At 37.0% G+C, this 23,528-nt stretch overlaps 2 protein-coding genes across 2 annotated transcripts; one reads left to right on the forward strand and one right to left on the reverse strand.

The window, feature by feature from the left end:
• The first annotated feature begins 1,479 nt into the window (after positions 1–1,479).
• On the forward strand, positions 1,480–2,218 carry LOC149385453 (uncharacterized). Its single transcript, XM_089626615.1, has one exon. The coding sequence runs from the start codon at positions 1,620–1,622 to the stop codon at positions 2,079–2,081; it is 462 nt and encodes a 153-aa protein (XP_089482741.1). The 5' UTR covers positions 1,480–1,619; the 3' UTR covers positions 2,082–2,218.
• A 5,094-nt stretch (positions 2,219–7,312) lies between these two features.
• Positions 7,313–11,728, reverse strand: LOC149385454 (TPD1 protein homolog 1-like). The gene is made up of 3 exons (XM_089626338.1): positions 11,644–11,728; positions 8,634–8,717; positions 7,313–7,710 (listed from the first exon to the last, which is right to left on the reverse strand). The coding sequence occupies exons 1-3, from the start codon at positions 11,726–11,728 to the stop codon at positions 7,358–7,360; spliced, it is 522 nt and encodes a 173-aa protein (XP_089482464.1). The 3' UTR covers positions 7,313–7,357.
• Between the last annotated feature and the right edge of the window lie 11,800 nt (positions 11,729–23,528).

Raw genomic sequence — 23,528 nt, forward strand, 5'->3', positions numbered from 1 at the left:
CTCTGTTTAGCCACGCTCGCAACCCTGTCAAAGCCCCGGTTGAAGCCCCGTCGCAGTCCTAGTCGAAGCACGTCGAAACCTCATTTTGTGCGCCATATTTTTAGAACTAGAAGCCGACTTGTCGCTTCTAAATATGTCTCTTCTAATGCTAGACGTGACTTTAGAAGCGACTTACTTTTAGAAACGGACCTTTATCGCTTCTAACGTCGCTTCTAATGGTCCATTAGAAGTGACTTTTTGACTTCAGAAATGACTTTTGTCGCTTCCAAAGGCCTTATTTGTAGTAGTGCAAGGTGGTTTCTGGAACGAAATATCTTAAGACGCTCTCGAGTAAAGTCATCGAGACGACTTATCGAGCGAAGATCTTAAATAAATTTATCGAATGAAGTCCTTAAGTTAAACTCCTTGACAAAATATTGAAGACAAAATCACGAACAAGAGCACTTGGCCAAAACCACTTGGCCAAGACGTACCACCCGGCCATCTCCATCACTCGTGCAAACGAGACCACTTGTCCACAAGACCACTCGTTCATGAGACCATCGCGGGTGACCTCCCACGCGTGCATGTTACCACCTACATGTGACCTCCCATGCTCAACCCGCACATGACCACCAGCGGGTGACCTCTCATACAAAACCTACTGCACATGACCTTCTGCAACCCCTCGCACACCACGACCTCCTGCACGCGACCTCCTGCGCACGACCTCTTGCGCCATGTACCTTCAGCACCGAGTACCTTCCGCGCCAAGTACCTCTCCCCAAGCCTCGAGGGAAAAACTATATATACCTCTCACTCATAACTCAAGGTAAGTGTCTCTTAGCTTAAAAAACCTATGTCCCCTCTCACATCAGTTACTCTCATTATGCATATACCTCATTTAAACTCATTGTTAAAATTTTACTCGAAGTTTATAAAAATTTAAAAAATAGCTCAAACTCAAGCGCATGTCGCCGTATGATGGAGACATTTACACGAGTTAGACTATTTTTTTTTAATATTTGAATAATTGAAGTATAGTTCTAATTTGTAGTAACCCATTGGCTATTTCATATAGTTCTTTTCGATTTTTTTTTTGTGAGAATTGGAGTGCCTCCATTTGACCTTAAACATTTAGATTGTGTGACATTATCTCTTGCCTGTGAGATTTTCTATCTTTTATGAGATCTTCTCATGCGCGTAAGAAGATAAGTTCAATTCCTCAAAATAAATTTTTTTTATTAATATTTTAAATTAAGAGCTCAAACATGTTCCATATGAATAAAAAAATAAATAAATAAAAACGCCACCATTTTAAGACTTAAAATTGGTGTTTCAAAGTTTTAATCGTTTCTTCTGGCATCGTACATGTTTAAAATGAAGAAAATGGGCAAGATGCTCTTTTTTTCTTTTCTTACCAGGAAGTTAATATTTATTTTTATTTTTATATTTTTATGTCCCTATAAATTATCATATCGCCTATGCGTAAAAGAAACACACAGTATGTCACATATGCACATGTCAGAGGATAAGGATCTATAGAAAGAACAGAAAACCCAAACTAGCCACACATTAACAAAAAAAAAAAAAAAAACTCACATAGCTCATGCCCTGAAATCTCAAAATCACCAGTGAAAATGTTGGCCTTAAGATATCAAGTCCACCTCCTAATAAACTGCTCTAATCCCACCACAAATCCCCCCAAAAAACTGACCCCAATCTCACGCCTTAACAACCTCCCAAAGAAACAGCCAAACATCGCCGCCACAAACGACCGTCGGGTCTCGAGGCGCTCGGTCTCCGTGGGGCTCGCGGCGGTTCTGATGGGCCTGGGCCGCGACGACAAAGCGCTGGCTTTTGGGCCGGAAGGCCCATTAATGGAGGAGTTTTGGGACAACGTGAGAAGATATGCTCTCTACGCTTTGACGGTTAGTACGGGTGCTTTATACGCTGTCTTTGAGCCGTTAAGCCAACTGTTCAAAAACCCGATCTCTGCGATCCTTGTTTTGGTCATTTTGGTTGGAGGGTTCTACATTCTTACCCAGGTGGTCACGGCCATGATCGGTCTCGGTGATTTCAGTTACGATTATAGTTACTAACCTAGTTCAGTCTTTCAATATGTGTTTTTCTGTATCAATTATTCATACAATTTTGGTTCGCCCTGTAGCTAAAGCACGAGTTCATGAGAACAGTTTAATATATATATATATATTTTTCAATAAGCCATTGCTTCGAAGTTTGAAGTCTGATAATTGTTTTGATGGACACGCTTTATCTTATAGTCACACACACACACACACACACACACACACACACACACACACACACATGTATGCACCTTTGTATATATGTATATTTTGGTAGTTAAACCTGTAGAGTGTAGACAATTAATTTAACACAGTGGGAAAGAAACAGAAATGACTCAGAATATTGATTTTTGCTTATGTGAATATTCATATGAATTGTAAATTTTATTGTTCTTAAGGGTGGGTCTATTTGATGCCCAGCTTAATTATGGACAATTCTAGGTTAAAGAGCACATTGTATAACATAGATTCCTAATGGATTTGGGACATTCCGGTAAATCTCAAAGATTCCATCACCTTTGCCTAATTTTTATTTTTATTAAAATTTAAATCTTTGTTCACACTCTATATATGTTTAAATGCGTTTTAGAAAGGATAACTAAATAGTCCATTAGAATAAATAAATTTGTAAAATAGTCAAAATTTATTTATAAATAAAATAGTCAAAATTTTAAAAAGAATTGCAAATATTAAATTTCAATATAAAGGATAACTAAAGTCGCACCTATTTTCCTGCCAAAAGCAAAAAAAAAAAACCTTCAAACCCTAGAACACACAGATTCGGCCAAATCAATTCCAAATTCAGAATTGAGAGCGAGAGAGAGAGACGTACGTCACGGTGCCGGGGAGGTCACGGCGGCAGAGAGACGCACGGGCGGCGGGGAGGTCACGGCGGCAGAGAGACGCACGGGCGGCGGGGAGGTCACGGGCGGCGCGGGGAGGTCACGGGCGGCGGGGGACGACCGGGCTGAGCTGAGGTGCTCACGGGCGGCGGGGAAGACCGGGCTGAGCTGAGGTGGTCACGGGCGGCGTTGGGGACCTGCAAGTCGGAGAGTCAGAGAATAAGAGAGAAAGAGAGATAGATAGAGAGATCGAGAGAGAGATAGATAGATAGAGAGAGAGATAGAGAGACGTACCTTGGTCCGGGCGGCGCGGGGAGGTCACGACGGCGGCGGAGGAAGATAGATAGATAGATAGAGAGAGAGAGTGTTAGATAGAGAGAGGCGCACAGTTTAGGCGAGAGAAAGAAGACGCTCGGTATTTAAAATACCCTAAACTATTAGGTGTGACATGTCGCACCCAATATGACTATTAGGTGCGACATGTCGCACCCAATATGACTATTAGGTGCGACATGTCGCACCTAATGTGAAATTCAAGAACCAAAAATTTTTGGGGGGAATTTCTGACCGTTTTAAATTTTTTAACTCATTAGGTGCGACTCGTGTCGCACCTAATGGTATTAGGTGCGACATATGTCGCACCCAATAGTATCCGATGCGACAATTTCATATCAGGTGCGACAAAGTCGCACCGGATAGCCATAATCATCAGCGAAAATTTTAGGCGCTTGGAAGACTATCTGGTGCGACATGTCGCACCTAATATGTTCTTAGATGCGACATTTAGGTGCGACATGTCGCACCTAATACCCTTCCGCACCTAATATGCTAATTTGTAGTAGTGCATGTGATTTCCTTTTTCTAAAAGTATGTGCGTCAATTTTTGTTGACTATTTTACTAATCAAATGTCTACTTTGTATCATGTTTTTTTAGAAATCTATAACTCAAAATAATTATAGTGGATGGTAAACATCAAAGATTCGAATACCACCGTTACCGCTGTTGTATTGGAATTCAGATTTTGTTGGGTTACCGGAAGATACGCTTGGTTTACTGGAGTATACAGTGAAACTGAGGGTATATCGTACCAATGAACTTATCGTTAGCGATGTGATTTACCGACAAATATCGGACTTACCGATGAGGTATCCAGTGAACAAATAATTATAAAATGTCATATATAACATAAGCTAAAAATGAAAATAATTTACAATATTTTTACATAATCAATTTGAAATAGTTCAACACAAACCTAATGAAAATAGTTTAACACAAACGTAATTAAAATAGTTCAACAATCTACCAAATATCCAAGTGTTCAACAAAAAAAACCCAAAAAATGACTACTCCGGCAATTTCCCATAGTTAACGGTCATACAATAATCGTACCAACTCAAAAAATGAACGTATGAAGTTTGATACGTTTTCAAATGATAGTCGCATTCCCATTGAGTCATACATGTAGAGAAAAAGTATGCGGGATAATCTTGTAGCGATCAGACTGGGGTAATGATGGGAGGTGGTGATGGACAATATTGGTGAAGACCCTTCATAATATGGGTAAGAGTACCCCGTGTCTTGAGGAGTAATTGCCACCGATCCGAAGTTGGTCGACAAGTCATCAACGTCATTGCTAGACTTAAATGACATGACATCGTTCATACCTCCGTCGTGGCCGCCCCCATAACCTGTGTAAAAAAATAGGGTGGAAACAGTTACAATCTTCATCACTTGGTACGTATCCACCGCCACCACTATAGGAGCCTCCACGTCCGTCACCACCACCACCACCAACACCACTATAGGAGCCTCCTTCATAGTCACCACCACCACCTCGATCGTCACCACCCCCTCCAACTCCACCTTCTCCGGAACCTCGACCTCCTCCATCATCGCCATCACCGCCATCGGAATCAGAATTGTCGCTAGATTCGCGTTGAGGAAGAACTTTCTCCTCCATCACGCGCTCCAGATCAAGTCCAAGCTCTCGGGCCGTCTGAGCTACTGTCGGATCCAGGTTCTGGTTGTCATCATCCAGTGAAACCGAGTCAATCCATCGAAGCAGTTCATCGTCTCCCTCATTATCATGACCCGAACGCTCAAAAGCTCTTTCGATGATATCCAAAGGATCCATCGAGGCCTTTGAGTTGTCGTGAATCCGGGTCAGTTCTCTGATCTGCATCTTCATGTTGTACGAGCAGAAGACAAGTTTCTCTAGCCTCTCGTATGCTAGGTGGTTCCTTTGTTTGGTGTGGATCAAGGCAAAAGTACTCCAATTTCTCTCGCAAACAGATGATGATGAAGTCTGAGACAATATTCGAATGGCCAATGCCTGCAACATCGGCGTTCAATTCCATAGCATTCCCACAATTCACCTGTAATCATGTCACACAAAGTCATATAATTTCATTTCATTACAATCCATGGCATAATCTTCATATAACAGTATACGCACTTACTTGCACACAACGTCCCTCATACTGAGATAACACTTTTTATTGAGAAGTCCCCTCTAGTTTCTCGAAAAGAGATCAACTTCAATGTGAGTACAAATACTAAATCTCATTGAATAACATATGAGCAAAACTATACTTCTCTTCTCAGTAAAGCATCATCTAACTCCGGATGCAATTTATCGAACACTTTTGTGACAGCCGTCATATGCGTGTTATCCATTACTACATCCGAGTTATATTGCAACTTTGGATTGAGAAAGAAAGCTGCAAAACAAACCCATGTTACTAAAAGAAAAATGTCAATGAGTGGTTTGTTTGCGAGAATAAGTTTACCAGCAATATGTAATGGATGACACATCTGACTAGTCCATCTACGCTCCACGATGTCAAAAACCTATTTCTTGCCGTTGAGCGCCGACAACTTCTTCTTCATCTCGTTGAACACGTAGTAGACTAGACCCATCGTCGGATGCACTTCGGTATCAACCAATCGAAGAGTGGTGTATATAGGCTAAAAAATTGCACACAACTCGTCGACGGATTGCCAAAATCGCGGGTTCAAAACAGCCTCCGTGATGGATTTACCGGCAAGTGTATGACTTAATCTGTCATCGTCTCATCGCTGACTAGTGAACAACGACCTCAACGCAACTCTTTTCTCTCGGAGACTTCTGAGGGTGAGGTAGTTCATTGCAAACCGTCGCACCATACACCATTATGTTGATGATACTCAACTTGGACGGCCCCGTTTATAGCCATTAGCCAGTATGGTGCATCCATACATCTTCCACCACTTCTTCTACTCTTTCACGAAGTTCTCGGCATCTACGACGACCTCCATCTCGAGGTACTTGTTGTGAACTTCGTACGCCGATGGAAGATGAACCTTAGGACCCGCAATAGAGATGAACATCACATTCAAATAAAAAAAATTCCAAACATATATATTGCAATACAAGTACAACAAGTTATGAGAATTACCGAGATCTTGAGCAGTCACAATCATTAGCTCATATCACATAAACATACACATACACATATTCAAAATTCGAATTTGAATAACATTAGCTCATAATCATGTTCAAAAAAATAAATTAAGTTTAACCATGACAAATGTATAAAAAATTTCAACAAAATCAACCAAACACATTCAAAAACCTAATTTCGCATTAAAAATATCAACATTTCGAAACCAAATCAGATTAATGTTACTAAACATGAAAAAGAACTTAAAAAAATTAACAAAACTAAAAAATGCATAAGAAATTTTTTTTAAAAAAACTCAGATTTACTCATACATTGATATGTCGCAATCTGATGGGGATACCAACAGTTCTCGCGTTTCTCGCAAGGAAGAAGGAAGCTTTGCTCGTCTGGCTACCAGAATCTTCAAGATCTCGGCGGGAAGTGGCGACTTGGCGTGAGTTTTCTCTTGCGCGAAGACGGGAAGCTCTGACCTAATTCTCGGCGTGAATGAAGATGTTTGGTCTAGAAGAAAAAAAAAAATGAACTGGAGCGGGCCGGCTTTACTGAATCGGGATGAAGGATGAATCCTGTCCGGTTCCCAGGGAACCACACGGTTTTGTATTGAACCGTGCTGGATAGTAGCCAGAACTCGGTTCTCGGACGGGAACCGGCCGATTCTCACGGGATTTTAAACCTCGGAGAACATATATATGTAAGAAACTTTACGGGCGGTGCAAAATCTCAAATTTTGCAATGACGCCTTAGGCTTGATAGTATTTACATCCAAAATAGTTCAGAAATAAGATTTTTCAAAAGAGAGAACGCAAGCTCTTGTTGACCACTGTCTTCACGCAAAATACAAATTTGATTGTCCATTATGAAAAACAAAAGTTATTATCAAGGTTTGCCATTAAATATCCATCACGAAACAGCCAACTTCTTCTAATCCTCCTCCTCCTCTTTTTTTTTTTTTTTTTTTTTATACAATCAAAACAACCAACTGTAAAATAAATCGACGAGATATCAGCAAGAAATAGAAGAGACAGAAAGCGGGTAACTAAAACTATTGGAGTACTCAAAGGAGATAATACTTCCCGGAGGAAGAGGCTGTCCGTCGTTGACCAGGCAGTCGTCGTAGTTGACTCGCCTGAATACGGCCGGATTTATCAGCTGCACGGAGCTGAACCAGCCACACTTGACGTGGACGTCGGCGATGGGATCACAGCCTGTCACAGAAGACACGCACGTGTTCATAATCTGAACGGAGAACTCTGGAATCCCGGTCGGAAAAGACGATGTTGGCCCTTGGAATATAGATATGTCCTCCTTCGAGCACCTCCTTGGGCTGTCTCCGTCGTCTGTATCGCCGCCGTAGTCTGATTTGTTTCATTGCAGCGTTATAATTATGTTGGTGGATAGGTTGATTGCTAAATAAGCTGATCAATCTATCTATTTTTTTTTTCGAGATAATGTTTCTTGGCTAGTGTGATGGAAAACACGAAGTCAATTGATTAATTAAAGTAAATTAGCAGACCAATTATTGATTGACAACATAATTACTCTGACCAAAACTCCTGTCTTTTGAAAATCAAGCTTACTCCAATCTCCAAGCCAAATTGCTTCATTTTGAAACATCAGAGTAGAAAATATTAGATCAACCCTAAAAAAGTCTAGCTTCGTCCGATTTGTTCTACATTTAGATATAATAATAATAATACTACATATATATATATATATACATATAAATTCATATGAATTGAGGATTTCGTATGAAAACCTCAAAAAAAAAAAAAAAATTGTATGCTTGGAGATTTTGATCATGCAATTATAACTAAACAATAAAGAAGTGTGATTGAACCAAGGGCATGGGCTGGTTGTTGCATCAATATAGACAATATATATATATATATATATATATATATATATATATATATGTATGCATTATATATCCACAAAATATATATCAACTTTACCAGGTAGTGACTGCAATAAATTCCTGCCAAGGGATGGGATTTCCTTGGAATAGACTACCCTAACTTCCCTTGTGAATGCTAGCTGAAATACCTCTGTCGTCGCTGCATGCATGATAAGATTATTCCACGGCGATAAAGGAAGTATTATGTGTATATACTATGTATAGATATACATAACAGTGTCACCCATGTTTGTTCAGCATTCATAAGTATGGTCCCACTTAAATGGAAACACTCATTCACTCGTCTGAGACTACTGGTCTTAACAATATATACAAAAGATTTCATGCATGTCAAATGGTTGAACTCTAAGTGGAAGTGGTTACCGGATAACAAGAAGTAACATGCAAGAACCACAGACGATCGAAGAGATCTTGAGCCTCTCATCATCGATATTTTATTGGGAGAACCTGCGTTTCAAAACAAGAAAATCCCATTTGATAGCTAGCGTTACTTATCAGTGAAGAAATGAGCTATACATAACCTATTTAATACCCATTAAAATTCATTAATTGATCTTAGACCTAATAGGCTCGGGGGACTGTTTTGTTGAGGACTGTGATTTTTAATTGTTCTGATGAGATAGCGACGTAGATAACTAGAAATGAGTGAACGTACATAATTATATTTTTAAAATAGTCTGTCTTTCCCTGGTTCTTCTTTATAATGCCTTAACTTTTTTGCATGGGAAAAGAATTAATATGCATGGCATTTTGACTAAATCATGGCTTTGCGTAGACTGGAGGGAGCCGATTCAGAAAAATCTCAAACATCCTCCAATAAAGAAAGGAGAAAAACTGAAAAATAAATAAAGTGAAAGAAAAAAGTTGATTCGATAAAGCGGACATGATTACGTATTTGCATTAATTATGGATTATGCTCATGTTTAGATGCATCGTCCTATATAAAGAAATACAAGTCTAATAACTTTAGTGGGCATGAAAAAGTAGGGTCATGTCTGTATGTTTTCTTAGTAATGGATATATTACTCTCCTATATGAAAAATCATTAAAGTGATAAATTGGAACTTGAACACTTGAATATTCATCAACACCGAAGCCCTTATCGTTTAGCTCAAGTGACAAGACCTTCTACATGACAACAAAAGTTCAATGCCTACGAATATAAAAAAGATATGAAATTTTAATGCTATTTGTTGCAATTTATGTTTAAATATTCAATGTAAATGATTGTCTATACAATATTGAAATTCAATATACATTCAAATTATATTCGATAGATATATATTATATATATGACAACAAATTATATATATATATATATATATATATATATATATATATATATATATATATATATATATATATATGACTACAAGTAGCTGGGACCAAAATAAAAAGGCATTTATTGAAGTTATCGTGAAACAACAACCCAGCATAAATTCCTGCTGGGTTTGGGTGAGGTTTGTTGGACTTATAATTTGTATTTATTTTTTGTTCATAATACTATTGGTCTTCATGAATATATATATACATATATATATATATATATAAATTATATATGAGGAGAGTTTTTTTTCAAATGACTTTTTGGAACATATATATATATATAAATTATGTATGAGGAGGGTTTTTTTCAAATGACTTTTTCGAACATTATACGATTTGAAACAAACCCTAAACTTTTATATCAATTATCAACTTTAACCCTTAATTTATGTAAAAATAAGATCATTGTGTTAATTTTTAGTCAGATAATTCAAATATTAAATTGCTATAAGTACTAACATTGATGGGTAATATTAATTTGATAATGTTATACAAGAAAAATACCAAATATATTCAGTTTTATTTTTTCCAAATTTGAATTGCAATTTCTTAGTTTTTGACAATTTATTTATTTATTTTTAATTTTGAGTCAGTTTTTGGGTGTAACTAAGCCCACACACAATTTCCTTCTATTAGAACAAGAAATAGTATCTATATTGACTGGTGTAACTTAAGCCCGGCCACACACAATTTCTTTCTATTAGAACGAGAAATAAATTATATATATATATACATATATATATATATATATATATATATATATATATATATATATATTGAGCCAACGTTAGATGTTCATCATTAGACGTGAATGTGTGTATCAAAGAGTCTCGCGTCGGTTGTATGTCTAAACGAACGTGCTTCTCATGAGTGTTCGATAACAATTCACACTTCTTACCTAATCCTTTATAATAAGAAGAAAATAAACATTAATTCGGACCAGGCTAATTGGATGTTATTATTTTTTTAGGTTTATATTTTTTTAAGGAGTTTATACATTTTTTTGTGCATATCTAAAAGAATATTTGTCATATAATTCATATTTCTTGTATCATTTTGGATTAATTTATGAGATCACTCGACATATTTAAATCTGGCAAGCATGGCAAGCATTTAAGTACTCAACTTTTATTAAAATATAACACGAAGACTACTTGTCTAGCAAATCAAAGTTGAAAGTTGATCATTAATAGTTTTATATGTTCAAAGCAGATTTTTTTTCCCTTTGATTAATGTTCAAAGTAGATCTTTAAACTATATTTTATTCAGGGGCATCAACAATAATAAAATTTCAACTAGAAGAAGATTAATAAATGCAATGAGGCATACATGAGAGAGTTTACAGAATTTAAAACATTCTAGCAGCATTCAGATCACCTGACCAATAACTATGGACTAACCATCTCGGTGGAAACAGTTGGGCAAACATTTACACAATTCAGTAAGAAATCTTTATGAGCCATATTAGATCACCATTGCTATTCCCAAGATAATTAGTACTAAGCAATGATATCAACTCAGATTAAGAAGAAAGGGCCAAATGGCGAATGAAGTCATTTCGGTGAATGAATTCTCACAAACACGTAGCACCTAGAGGCATCTACAATTTTGAACACTATTTAAGTACTGTCAGAAGGAAAGTATGCGAAAGCGAGATTCATTAAGTGAAATATATATATATATATATATAGATATATATATAGATATATATATATATATAGATATATATATATATAGATTACAATTAGCACATCTCTTCCACGTATAAATTAAGTGTATTATCATGAATATAAATTCATTCATCTTTTCTCTAATTACATATTTACATGGTATCGAAGTCTTCAAAATCTCAAATCTGACATTCCCTTAGTTTAACATTTGTTTCCATTTTGTCCAAAATTAGAATTTCGAAACTCTAATTTTCAGATTCCATATGCTTTGTCGACTATTAGCCTCACTACCCACCCAGAACAACCAGAAAACAGTTTTCGTTCAAGTTTGTGCCGACCTTCAACCAATTGGCAACACCACACGTGTTACTTTGCACCGCTGTCTTCCATGTCCGTGAATCCCATAGAGCGCTTTTGTTGTCCTTTTTCAAGTTCCATCGCCTTCCACCACTTTTTCTGCATCTGCTTGACCCATTTGACTAATTTGTGTAGCTGCTTTCTCAATCTGGCCAAAGGTTTGCTCCTGTTCTCATGTTTTTTGTTTTGCTCATGTGTCGCTCGTTGTCTTACTGCAAACTCTGCTCAGGTCGGAATGAATGAACAAAAATTCGTCGGTGTATCAAAGATTGTGCCCGAACTCTTGAAGATGAAATGTGTTGAATGGTTTGAACTATCTATGTTCCTCCAAAGTATTAACGAAGACAACCACTTGATCGATACTTCCATAGTGACGAGTCATGCATGGAAAACATGGTTTCACTAGGATGCTCGTCTTTTCATAAAAATATGGAACTCCATAGATGTTGAGGTAATTTGTGTGATCAATCATTATGTATTCGTTACAAACTTCATATATCATTTTGTTGCGAAATATCCGTACGCAAGTGCACGTAGTCGCAAATGTAGTATATCGTAGGAATGAGTAGAATCTCATGAGGATTAAGCTTAATCGTTAACTAAACTAACTAGTGACGAATTGAACTCAGTATTATGATGAAGGTGATTATAACTATTTTGAACACGCAAATAAATAAAAACAAATAAACTATGGATTTTACGGTAATGAGAATGAGAGGACTATGTCTTCACAAGTTTATTCGATGGTTTGGATTCACAAAATCAACTCATGATGTAAACACTTATACTTTGCTAATCATGCTCAGGCTATTGGTATCACCAAATCTCTCTCGAGCATCTAGCAACTTAAACCTATACCGGAATTTTATCTCTCGATCTCAATTCATAAAAACAAGGCAATCATTAAACATAGGAACGCAAACTAGACTCTATAACAGGCTAGCTATCTCTAGCATATGAATGTATTATAGTAATTCAATTCAAGTACATAATCTTTCTCAAGCATCACTTTATATAAAAATTATGAACATGGTAGCTAATCTCATTCAAGCGTTAAGTGTTGAATTGAATTAAGCAAAGCAATATAGAGCGAATAAATACTTCAATCATAATAAAATCGAATCCAAAACCATGTTCAAGATTTGCTACACCATAGCCTTTAATGGGATAAGCTCATGTCGGAGCGGAAAAACAACGAAAGAGAAGAAAACGAGAATTCAATAAAATCAAAATCATAATAACGATCATAAAAGTGACGGTATTTCCATAGATTAAGAGAAGAGAATAAAAACTGTGAAAATTGATGGTGGCGTCGACGACGATGAAAGACTCTCCGTAATCTCAGACTCTCCCAAGGTTTTCAAAACAACGAAAAACGTAGAACAAATCTCAAAAGAAGGCTACAATATGTTTTTTGAGATTCTAGGTCGTTTACATAGGTTTTCTCCCAATTTCGGATTAATTTGGGTCGTTTACATAGATTGAACGTGCACTTCGCGCGGCGCACAAAGGGTCAAATTTTCGTCTCTTCGCGTCTTTTGCTCCGTTTTGACTCGTTTTGACTCTCGGTTGCTTCATTTTTTTTAAATGACTCCACAAAGCCTCTAGTAGCTCTTTAACTCATTCGAACCTATGGATTATCATAAACACAGTAAAACCAAAAAAAAAAAACACCCAAGAACTCGCAATAATTATGGTCTGAAAGTAATGATTATCACTCATGAAACGTTCCTATCAAATACCCACAAACTTGAACCGTCGTTTGTCCTCAAGTGACAAAAGGAACCTAAACACACAAAAGAAGTTATTTATACTAAAAAGGTAAAACTTTGTGCTTGAAATACATCGACTGATTAATGTCAACTACTAATCTATAGTCTTACATTGACATGAAAATTCACGATTTTAAACTTTAAGTCAACTACCAAGTATGAAAGAAATCATACAAGTTTGTGATGCATAGGCCATTTTGCAATGTTTTCCCATCTCGCGAACCTTCAGGTACCAAGTCTCGTAACCCTTCCAACCACCCTCAAAAGAACACCTAAAATCGAATTTTTGAGGATTTGGATTCAACACAATCATATGCCCCCTCTTCTCCCTAAATCTCCACTAATGTACGCAAAACAATTTATAGTTGGTCCGTGGGTCTTAAAGGCTTGTAATGTTTTGGCTATGGTCATGGGAAGGTATGGAAAAAATTATCTGCTCATAGTCAACCTAGCAAGGATCGCAAACCAAATATCTCCAAACGAACTCACATACACAAACTCAAATCCATTATAGAATTCAAGCAAACCAAATAACACTCAAACATCCTCAAGAGAATAACTTTTCACTTCTTTTTCGGCTCAAAACAAAAATATCCTCCAAGTCTAAATATTCGTCTAAAGACCGTAGTTAAAACCAAAACAAATGAACATAATATACATGACGCTAGGGGTAGCGTCCCTATGAAACTCACACTTTTTTTGAACGGTACATAAATAAATAAAACAAAACTGAAATACACCTATGGTTTTTAAACGTCTTTTTACTCTTTTCTCTCGGACTTGGAGGATCACTATAGAACTAGTCGAAACTCTTGGAAGTGGTAAGCGATACGTCTTTGCCAGCTCAATTGGATTTTTGTGGAAATGTCTTCTTTGTCTCGGCTCGTTTAGTGGCTCAAATCGGAATGGATTGTATTTGGGTCTTTGTGACTGGGTTCTACTTGATATTAATTTTTCTGTCTAGGCTTTTTGGCTCGAAGTGTGACTTATCCTAATGCCTACATCATTCTAACTTAGATTAGTGTGCACTCAATTTCGCATCAATTAGGGATCGGATAAGGTTCTAGTGTGTTGTAGGGGTTCTGTTTTCAAGTGATAGGTTATGTTATTCCTCAAGGTCCCCTAGCCTTCGAGACATTCATTTTTGGGTCTAATAACGGTAACACAAAACTCTACAAAAGTCTTTCACATCACGTAATTCATGAACTATATTCCAAATCGGGGTCGCGGCGCGCATAATGCTCCGCGCGGCATGCTGAAGGGAGCTCGCAGATTGAGGGCGGAATGCGCTAATCGCTCGGAGATTGAATGTGCAATCCGCGTGGCGCGCGGAGGCTCAGATTTTTGTCCCTTCGCCTCTTGTGCTCCTTTTTGGCTCGTTTCGACTCTCGGTTGCTTCTCTTTGCTGGGACTCCAAAGAGCCTCTAGTAGCTCTTTTACTCCTTTGAACATGTGAATCATCATAAAAACACTAAAAGCCATCAAAAACACTTGAGAAATCGTAATAATTCAAGTCCGAAAACAATGATTATTATGTATGAAACGCTCCATATCATATTTGTACTTCATTTAGTTTGTGAAACCTCTTGCATGTTCGATGTGTGTAAATTTTTCTATAGGAATCTTAAAAAGACCAATCACTCACGACTTACTTCAAGGAGAACAAGAAGACCTATGAAGAGCTTAACGTGTCGCCACCCTTTAGCGTCAATGTGAAATATCAGCAACAACGAGATCAAATGACCATCATGAGCTTTATTGCTTGACTACTCTCAAAATATGAAAATATAAGATCTCTAATTATCTCAAGTCATGACATTTCCTTCCTCCGAGAGACATTCAATTGTGTTCTTCGTACAGAAGCACCCCAATCTAATCAAGTCAATGGAGCTTTGATATCTCAAAACACATCAATCCCTATGAGTTAAACTTAAATTTCAACTAAATTGATCTCATAGTAATCGATATTATTTGAAAATAAAATTGACCATATTTTGTGTGTTGGTGGATCTCATATTATTCGATTTTCAATTTTGTGTTTTCTTTTAAAAAATAAAAAAAATCAAATTCATGGGCGTATTTTTAGTGTTTATTTTCTAGAATTCCGACCATTCTTAGAACGAAAAAAATTAGAGCTATTCCAAGACGGAACTCCAATTACGTCCGATTGACCATGTATATGTAAATGCTTTGCCGATGAGTAATTGATGCTTACCGTGGGTATATGAACCCTTGGTTTAAAATTCAATGCATGATTATGTAAGATATACATTACGAATATAGAATATATGGATACTAATTACCGTATATTGTATATGGAGTATATTAAGTAAATACGTTATGATATATCTCTCCATTTATGGTCTATCAAATCCCATAAGTATAACAACGAATCAATACACATTAAACCTCTCATTTCCGTTTCTCTTTGATGGAAAGGAACCGGTTTATAAATTGAGAGAGAGTTGTTTTGGTCCCTAAGCCTTTTAATCTCATTCATAAACACACACCATCTAGTTCGAGGTTATTTCGGTTTAGAAGAGCAAAACGACGTTCCTTGACGCCGGCGAAGCCATTCCGAGTCACCGATAAAGCTCCGACGATTTTCCGATAACAATGGCCGGAGGTAAACGCTTGATCCATTTAGCTTCCGCTTTAAGGTTCATGTTTCTAATCATATGTTTTTGGATTAGAGACTATATTATTCTTACATTTGGTATCAGAGCCCCACACAACCTCTACCTTGTTTTTTAAAATTTCCATATTCTTGTGTGTTTGTGTTTTGCGTTTTTTCGACGTCAAAATATTAATATTATTATGGAAATCTTTGAGAAAATTATTTTATGATTCTTTTGGCTTTTGAATCACTCAATTCCGTGCTAAAATGAGGGAGAACGAGTCGGATCTTCACATGGGTCTCAACCGGGTCGAAAATAACCCATCTAGAGGTTGAAGACGACTGAAAACGACATGTCATTTTTTTGTTGTGACAGTTTGTGTCGTTTTGTTGAGAAGAAGCTGTCGTTTATTTGCTGCTGCACGCTGGGCTGATAAAATCTTTAATGGGCCTGATATTAGTTTTCATTTTGGGCTTTTGTGTTTTTGCTTTTAAAACCCATTAAGTGTGTATATATGGAATCGTACACATATTTGAATCTGTTTGCTTTTGGTCTGTTTGTATCAACTGTCATACGTACTCTTGTTTTGGACTTTAGTTACACAGTAAGTTGTTTTTAAATGCATATTACGTGGATAATATGATGTGCGCTTTATGCACATTCTGACATAAAGAAAACAAAATATTGTGTTAGTCATATGTCATTTAATTTAAAGTTATATGCTTTATTATTTTATTAATGTTTAATATGCATATAATATTAAGAAAATTAATGACTAACACAATATTATTAAGCTATTGTTTTGTGATTAATACGATCTTTATTAATTAGAGAGTAGCCACAGCATCTTTAATTAATCTAGGTTGTATATTTAGAATTAAAATCACATTAAAATAATAATTGTGGTTAATCATATGCTATATTATGAAATCTACCCACATGAATTTTGTAATATTTGTATGATTAATTAGGATAAATATCAAATTATATTTCCTAATTAACCCACAGGTATTAGGAAAATGAACATAGTTTGATAGTTTTATCATAACGTGTGAATATAATGGAATTAGAATTTTAGCCCACAGGCAAATTTTATGTCTCTAGATTCATTAAGTACATGTTTTGCATCGGTAAATCATGATATAGTTAATTTCTTCAAAAACATAATTCTTATAAGCATGTTTAATTTCTATAAATTGCAGCTAGTCAAACTGTTAGTTACTCTGATGTTAAGTGCGATGTCCCCGAACTCAAAGGGGACAACTTTAAGGTTTGGAAAGAAAGAGTTCTCCTTCAGCTGGGATGGATGGATATTGATTATGTCATAAGGAAGCCTGAACCCCCTAAAATCACTGAGAAAAGTACCCCTGATCAGGTTGATCTTTATGAAAAGTGGGAGCGATCTAATCGCCTCTGCGTTATGTTCATAAAGACCAAAGTATCTGCTGGGGTTAGGGGTTCAATTGAGGAATATGACAATGTTCGTCTCTTAATGAAAGCAATAGACGATCAATTTGTCACTTCAGATAAGGCTTTGGCTAGTACTCTTATCATGCAGTTCTCATCCGTGAAGCTCACTGGAATAGGAGGTATGCGTGATCATATCATGCGTATGAGGGATATTGCGGCTCAATTAAAGACACTGGAAGTTGAAATGTCTGAAACCTTTCTGGTTCACTTTATTCTGTGCACTCTGCCCCAACAATATGGTCCATTTAAGATTTCTTATAACACACATAAGGATAAATGGTCAATCAATGAACTCATGACCATGTGTGTTCAAGAGGAGCATAGGTTGGCTATGGAACAGGGTGAGAAAGTGAATCTGACTTTCTCCGAAAGGAAGAAGAAAGATCGTGCCAAAGGCAAAGGCAAGCTCTCTGTCAAACCGGACATTAAGAAAGAGTCAAAGTGTTTCTTTTGCAAGAAGAAAGGACACATGAAGAAAGACTGCTCTAAGTTCCAGAATTGGCTTGAGAAGAAAGGTATTCAATTTTCGTTTGTATGTTATGAATCAAATCTAACTGATGTTGATCATAATACTTGGTGGATTGACTCTGGTTCTACAATCCATGTTTCAAATACTTTGCAGGGTATGCAAAACCTACGGAAGCCAGTTGGTAGTGAGTGCTATATCCTCTCAGGAGGGAAGATGAGCTCACATGTGGAGACTGTTGGTTCTTGCAATTTGGTTTTGAGTACTGATTTTATTTTGCATTTAGAAAAGACCTTTTATGTTCCTAGTTTTTCAAGGAATTTAATTTCAGTTTCGAGACTTGTACCTTTTGGTTTTGGTTTTAACTTTTTGGATGATGGTTTTACATTATTAAATAAATCTAAAACTGTTGGTTATGGTACATTGTCTCATGATGGTCTTTATTCTGTTACTTTGCAAAATAATACTGCTTATAACTCTTTGAATGTTACTGCTGGGTTGAAACGTTGTATTATGAATGAAAATTCTTCTCTATTGTGGCACCGGAGATTGGGACATATCTCCATTTTAAGAATCAAGAGGTTGGTGAATGAAGGGGTACTTAGTACTCTTGATTTTACTGACTTCGAGACTTGTGTGGATTGCATTAAGGGAAAGCAAACCAATAAGTCTAAAAAGGGTGCAAAGAGAAGTACTGAATTGTTAGAAATCATACATACTGACATTTGTTGTCCAGACATGGATGCTAGTAGTCCAAAATACTTTATCACTTTCATAGATGATTTCTCACGATATATGTATCTCTATTTACTTCGTTCTAAGGATGAAGCTATAGATGCCTTTAAAGTTTTCAAGGCTGAAGTAGAGTTACAATGCGGTAAACAAATTAAGATAGTGAGATCAGATAAAGGTGGTGAGTATTATGGTAGATATACAGAGAATGGACAAGCACCTGGGCCATTTGCGAAGTTTCTTCAAGAACATGGGATTGTTGCCCAATATACGATGCCTGGTACTCCAGATCAAAATGGTGTATCAGAAAGAAGAAACCGAACTTTAATGGACATGGTGAGAAGTATGAGGAGTACCACAAAACTTCCTCAATTCTTGTGGACTGAAGCACTAAAGACGGCTGTGTATATATTAAACCGAGTTCCAACCAAGGCTGTTTTAAAAACACCTTTTGAGTTATTCAAAGGTTGGAAACCCAGTTTGCAACATATACGCATTTGGGGATGCCCGTCTGAAGTGAGAATTTATAATCCACAAGAAAAGAAACTAGACCCTAGGACTATTAGTGGGTATTTCATTGGATATGCCGAGAAGTCTAAAGGTTATAGATTCTATTGTCCATCTCACAGTACTAGGATTGTGGAATCAAGGAATGCAAAAATTTCTTGAGAATGACTTGATTAGAGGGAGTGACCCATTGCGTGATTCGGTCTCTGCAATGGATCACAATGAAGCTGAACCTTCTAGTTCAAGTGATAGATTGATTATCATACACACTCCTCAAGCTCAATCGTGTGTACGACAACCTGTTGGGGAATCAAGTGGGTAGCAGACAAGAACAATCGCTCTGATACCACTTGTTGGTGAATCGAGCGCGCATCGGACACGAACGATCGCTCCGACGCGCCTCTTTTGAGATGATTCCACCATATAACCATATTAATGCGGAAAAATAATTAATTACGCTGATCATAAGCTAATTAAATTATGGTTATAATTAACAAGATCTAGTTATGTTTAATTAATTTAATTCACGAGAGCATATAAGTCAAGCAACCGATATAGAGCGAAAAACGAATACTTACAGTTTTTGGCTCACGAACTGAAAGCTTTCATAATCCGTCTTCGTCTTGAACGTCTTGATGAAGGACTCGAGGATGACACCTTAGTCTTCCGAAACGTAATCTCCGAGGCGAATAAGAAAGATGAGTGGGCACAGTCTTTATCTCACTAGATCACGAAACTAGGTCTTTCGAGATCTCTCTCTTATTTTACTAAGAATGGAAACAAATTTCCGAGGGGGAGAAGCAGCAAATTTCGCACGGCCAAGAGGGAGGGCCACGAAATTTCTAGGTCAAAATCCTTCAAAATAATTACTTATTTTTGCCTTCTCATGAACCCCTATTTATAGTAGTAAAAGGAGATATTCATGGAATCTTCCAGAATATTTTATTTCCTTTTATTGTGTTCACACTAGAGGATTTAATCTAGGCCCTTGGATCTCAACAAGTGAATCCTACTTTTTCTCTCATCTATCAGATCAATATCTATGAGATATTTAAATAGAGAATAATTTATTTAGTGAGATAATAAAGGAGAATATATTATTCTCCTAAATTTTCTCCTAAATATTCTCCTAAATATTCTCCTAAATACTCTCCTTTAAATAAGGAGAAAATATAGGAAAATATCTTATATTATTCTCTCTCTTTTATTTAAACAACTAAAGAGAAAATATTGGTAAATACCAATATTATAAAAATCGGTTTTTAGGCACACGGCCAAGGGGATTTGCGCAAACCCTAGTGCCAAAACCCTAAATCCGACTTTCATATTTTGTGCAAGGCCCAATTGCTTAAAACCCAATTAATTATTTATTTACTTGGTCCAACAATAAACAAATAATTAATAATTGTTTATTTACTTGATCAAAAAATAAATAAACAATTCTACCATAAATATTTATTTAATTCTGCGAATACCCGTTTTCCAGAATTAATGCTGTCAATCACAATTACAGCAAGTGAGATTAATAATGATAAACATTATTATACGAAAGTTCTTATCTGCCTTTATCAGAGCCGAATCGGGGACTATGGACCTAGTAATAGGAGCTTAACAAATCCGATGAAAAAGACGAAATAGTCCTTTCTCTTTTGTCCATCGATTCGTCTAATCTTGGTCAAATACTCCACCTTGTAAGCCAAGACTGAACTCTCCTTTATACTAGAATTATATTTACTCATCGTGACGAGTGTCCACTGATATAGTCAGTTCGTGATCAAGATCCTCCAGGTTCAACCCATATCGAGAGAAGTCAATTTTTCCGTTATACTTCTCTTGATACATATCAGCCCTAAGCATTGTTGCTTCCCCAGCGAAAGATTCTTTCGAACGTTACTTACTTCGAAAGTGCTAGCAATCTATCGGTTCTGGAATCAACCCTTAGGTGAGTGAACATTAACCTTCTTTCAGGAAGGCTGGATTCCGTATCTGTAAATCACTTCCCACTCGAATCATGCTCTGAGAAAACTCCCAAGACATAAGCTGTGATTAGCATGAATAGCCTTTTAGCGAATGAGTCAAAGAGCCCAGTAACATAACCCAGTGTCCATGATCACTTCAGGATTTAGATCAAGTCTCACTGTGACCATCATAGTGGCCTCGGTTAGTGTGTCGTAACGGTCCTTAAACGACACATCTACACCAAGACCTGTCCAGGTCGTACACTTACCACAAGTGTAGAATGCTCCCACATAGTGATCAGCCTTCACCCATGTGTTCCACATATATGACTTTAGATATAGCTTTCCAGGCGTATATCAGTCATCGACCATGTTTTAGCACACCGCCCGAACTCAGGTGCCCAGCACGTGACTCAGTTAGATACGGAGGCTATGGAAGATAGTTGTTATTGATTCTAATTGTTTAGAACTCAACCCACTAATCATATAATGCTAATAAAGTAATCTTATTATCGAATTTAGTAATCATTTATTCATTATCTTCAAGTGGGAAATATTCCCAACACAACCAACTATTGAAGTTCCACAAGTTGATAATGCTGATCCTGTAGATCAAGTTGCTGATCAAGATCATGTTGAACAACCTATTGAACAACCTGTTGAACAACAAGATCATCAAGATCATGATGAAGCACCATTAAGAAGATCTACTAGAGTTAGAAATTCAACAATCCCTAGTGATTATGAAGTATATCTGCAAGAAATGGACGGCAACATTGGAGCCGAGAATGATCCTGAAACGTTTTCACAAGCTGTAAGTTCTAAAGAATCTAACTTATGGCACGAGGCTATGATTGAGGAGATGAACTCTATGGGAAAGAATAAAGTCTGGGATCTTGTCGAGTTGCCTGATGGTGTAAAAGCCATCGGATGCAAATGGGTCTTTAAAACAAAAAAAGACTCACAAGGCAACATCGAGAGACATAAAGCAAGACTTGTAGCCAAAGGGTTCACTCAAAGAGAAGGAATTGATTACACTGATACATTTTCGCCTGTATCAAAGAAAGATTCACTTCGCACAATTATGGCATTAGTAGCTCATTTTGACTTCGAGCTACATCAAATGGATGTGAAAACGGCATTCCTTAACGGAGATCTAGAGGAAGAGGTTTACATGAAACAACCAGAAGGATTCTCCTCTAGTCACGGTGAGCATTTAGTCTGCAAGCTTAATAAATCCATTTACGGTTTAAAACAAGCCTCCCGCCAATGGTATTTAAAATTTCATGATGTTATAACTTCTTTCGGTTTCGAAGAGAATGTCATGGATCAATGTATATACCAGAAGGTCAGTGGGAGTAAGATATGTTTCCTTGTTTTATATGTGGATGATATTTTGTTAGCGACTAATGATAATGGAATGTTGTACGAGGTTAAACAATTTCTGTCTAAGAACTTTGATATGAAAGATATGGGTGAGGCATCTTATGTCATTGGCATTAAGATCCATAGGGAAAGATCACGAGACATTTTGGGTTTGTCTCAAGAAACCTATATCAACAAAGTTCTAGAGAGATTTCGGATGAAAGATTGTTCGCCAAGTATAGCACCTGTTGTGAAGGGTGACAAATTCAGTCTTGATCAATGTCCAAAGAATGATCTTGAGCGGGATCAAATGAAGAATATTCCATATGCTTCCGCTGTGGGAAGCCTTATGTATGCTCAGGTCTGTACCAGACCTGACATTGCATATGTTGTTGGAGTATTGGGTAGATATCAGAGTAACCCAGGTCTTGACCATTGGAAAGCTGCAAAGAAGATTATGAGATACCTTCAAGGAACAAAGGGTTACATGCTTATGTTCAGACGAACCAATGAATTGGAGGTGGTTGGTTACTCTGATGCTGACTACGCAGGCTGCATAGATTCCAGAAGATCCACTTCAGGATATATGTTTATGCTAGCCGGCGGAGCTGTATCTTGGAGAAGCACGAAGCAGACGTTGGTCACTACTTCCACCATGGAGGCCGAGTTCGTATCTTGTTTTGAAGCTACATCACATGGTGTTATTTGGTTGAAGAGTTTTATATCTGGGCTTAGAGTTGTAGACTCTATTTCTAGGCCTATTAAGTTGTACTGTGACAACTCAGCTGCTGTCTTTATGGCTAAGAATAACAAAAGTGGTAAGCATATCGACATCAAGTATCTAGCCATAAGAGAACGTGTTAAAGATGGAAAAGTGCTCATCCAACACATTAGCACTGAGTTGATGATTGCCGATCCTTTGACTAAAGGCATGCCACCAAAGAAATTTAAGGATCATGTGGAAAATATGGGACTTGGTTCCATAATGTAATTTTTCATAGTACGCTACATTTCCAT

Source organism: Urtica dioica, chromosome 9 (genome assembly GCF_054948205.1).
Source record: "Urtica dioica subsp. dioica isolate 48M chromosome 9, U.dioica_male_clone48M_v1_H2, whole genome shotgun sequence".
Taxonomy (NCBI): Eukaryota; Viridiplantae; Streptophyta; class Magnoliopsida; order Rosales; family Urticaceae; genus Urtica; species Urtica dioica.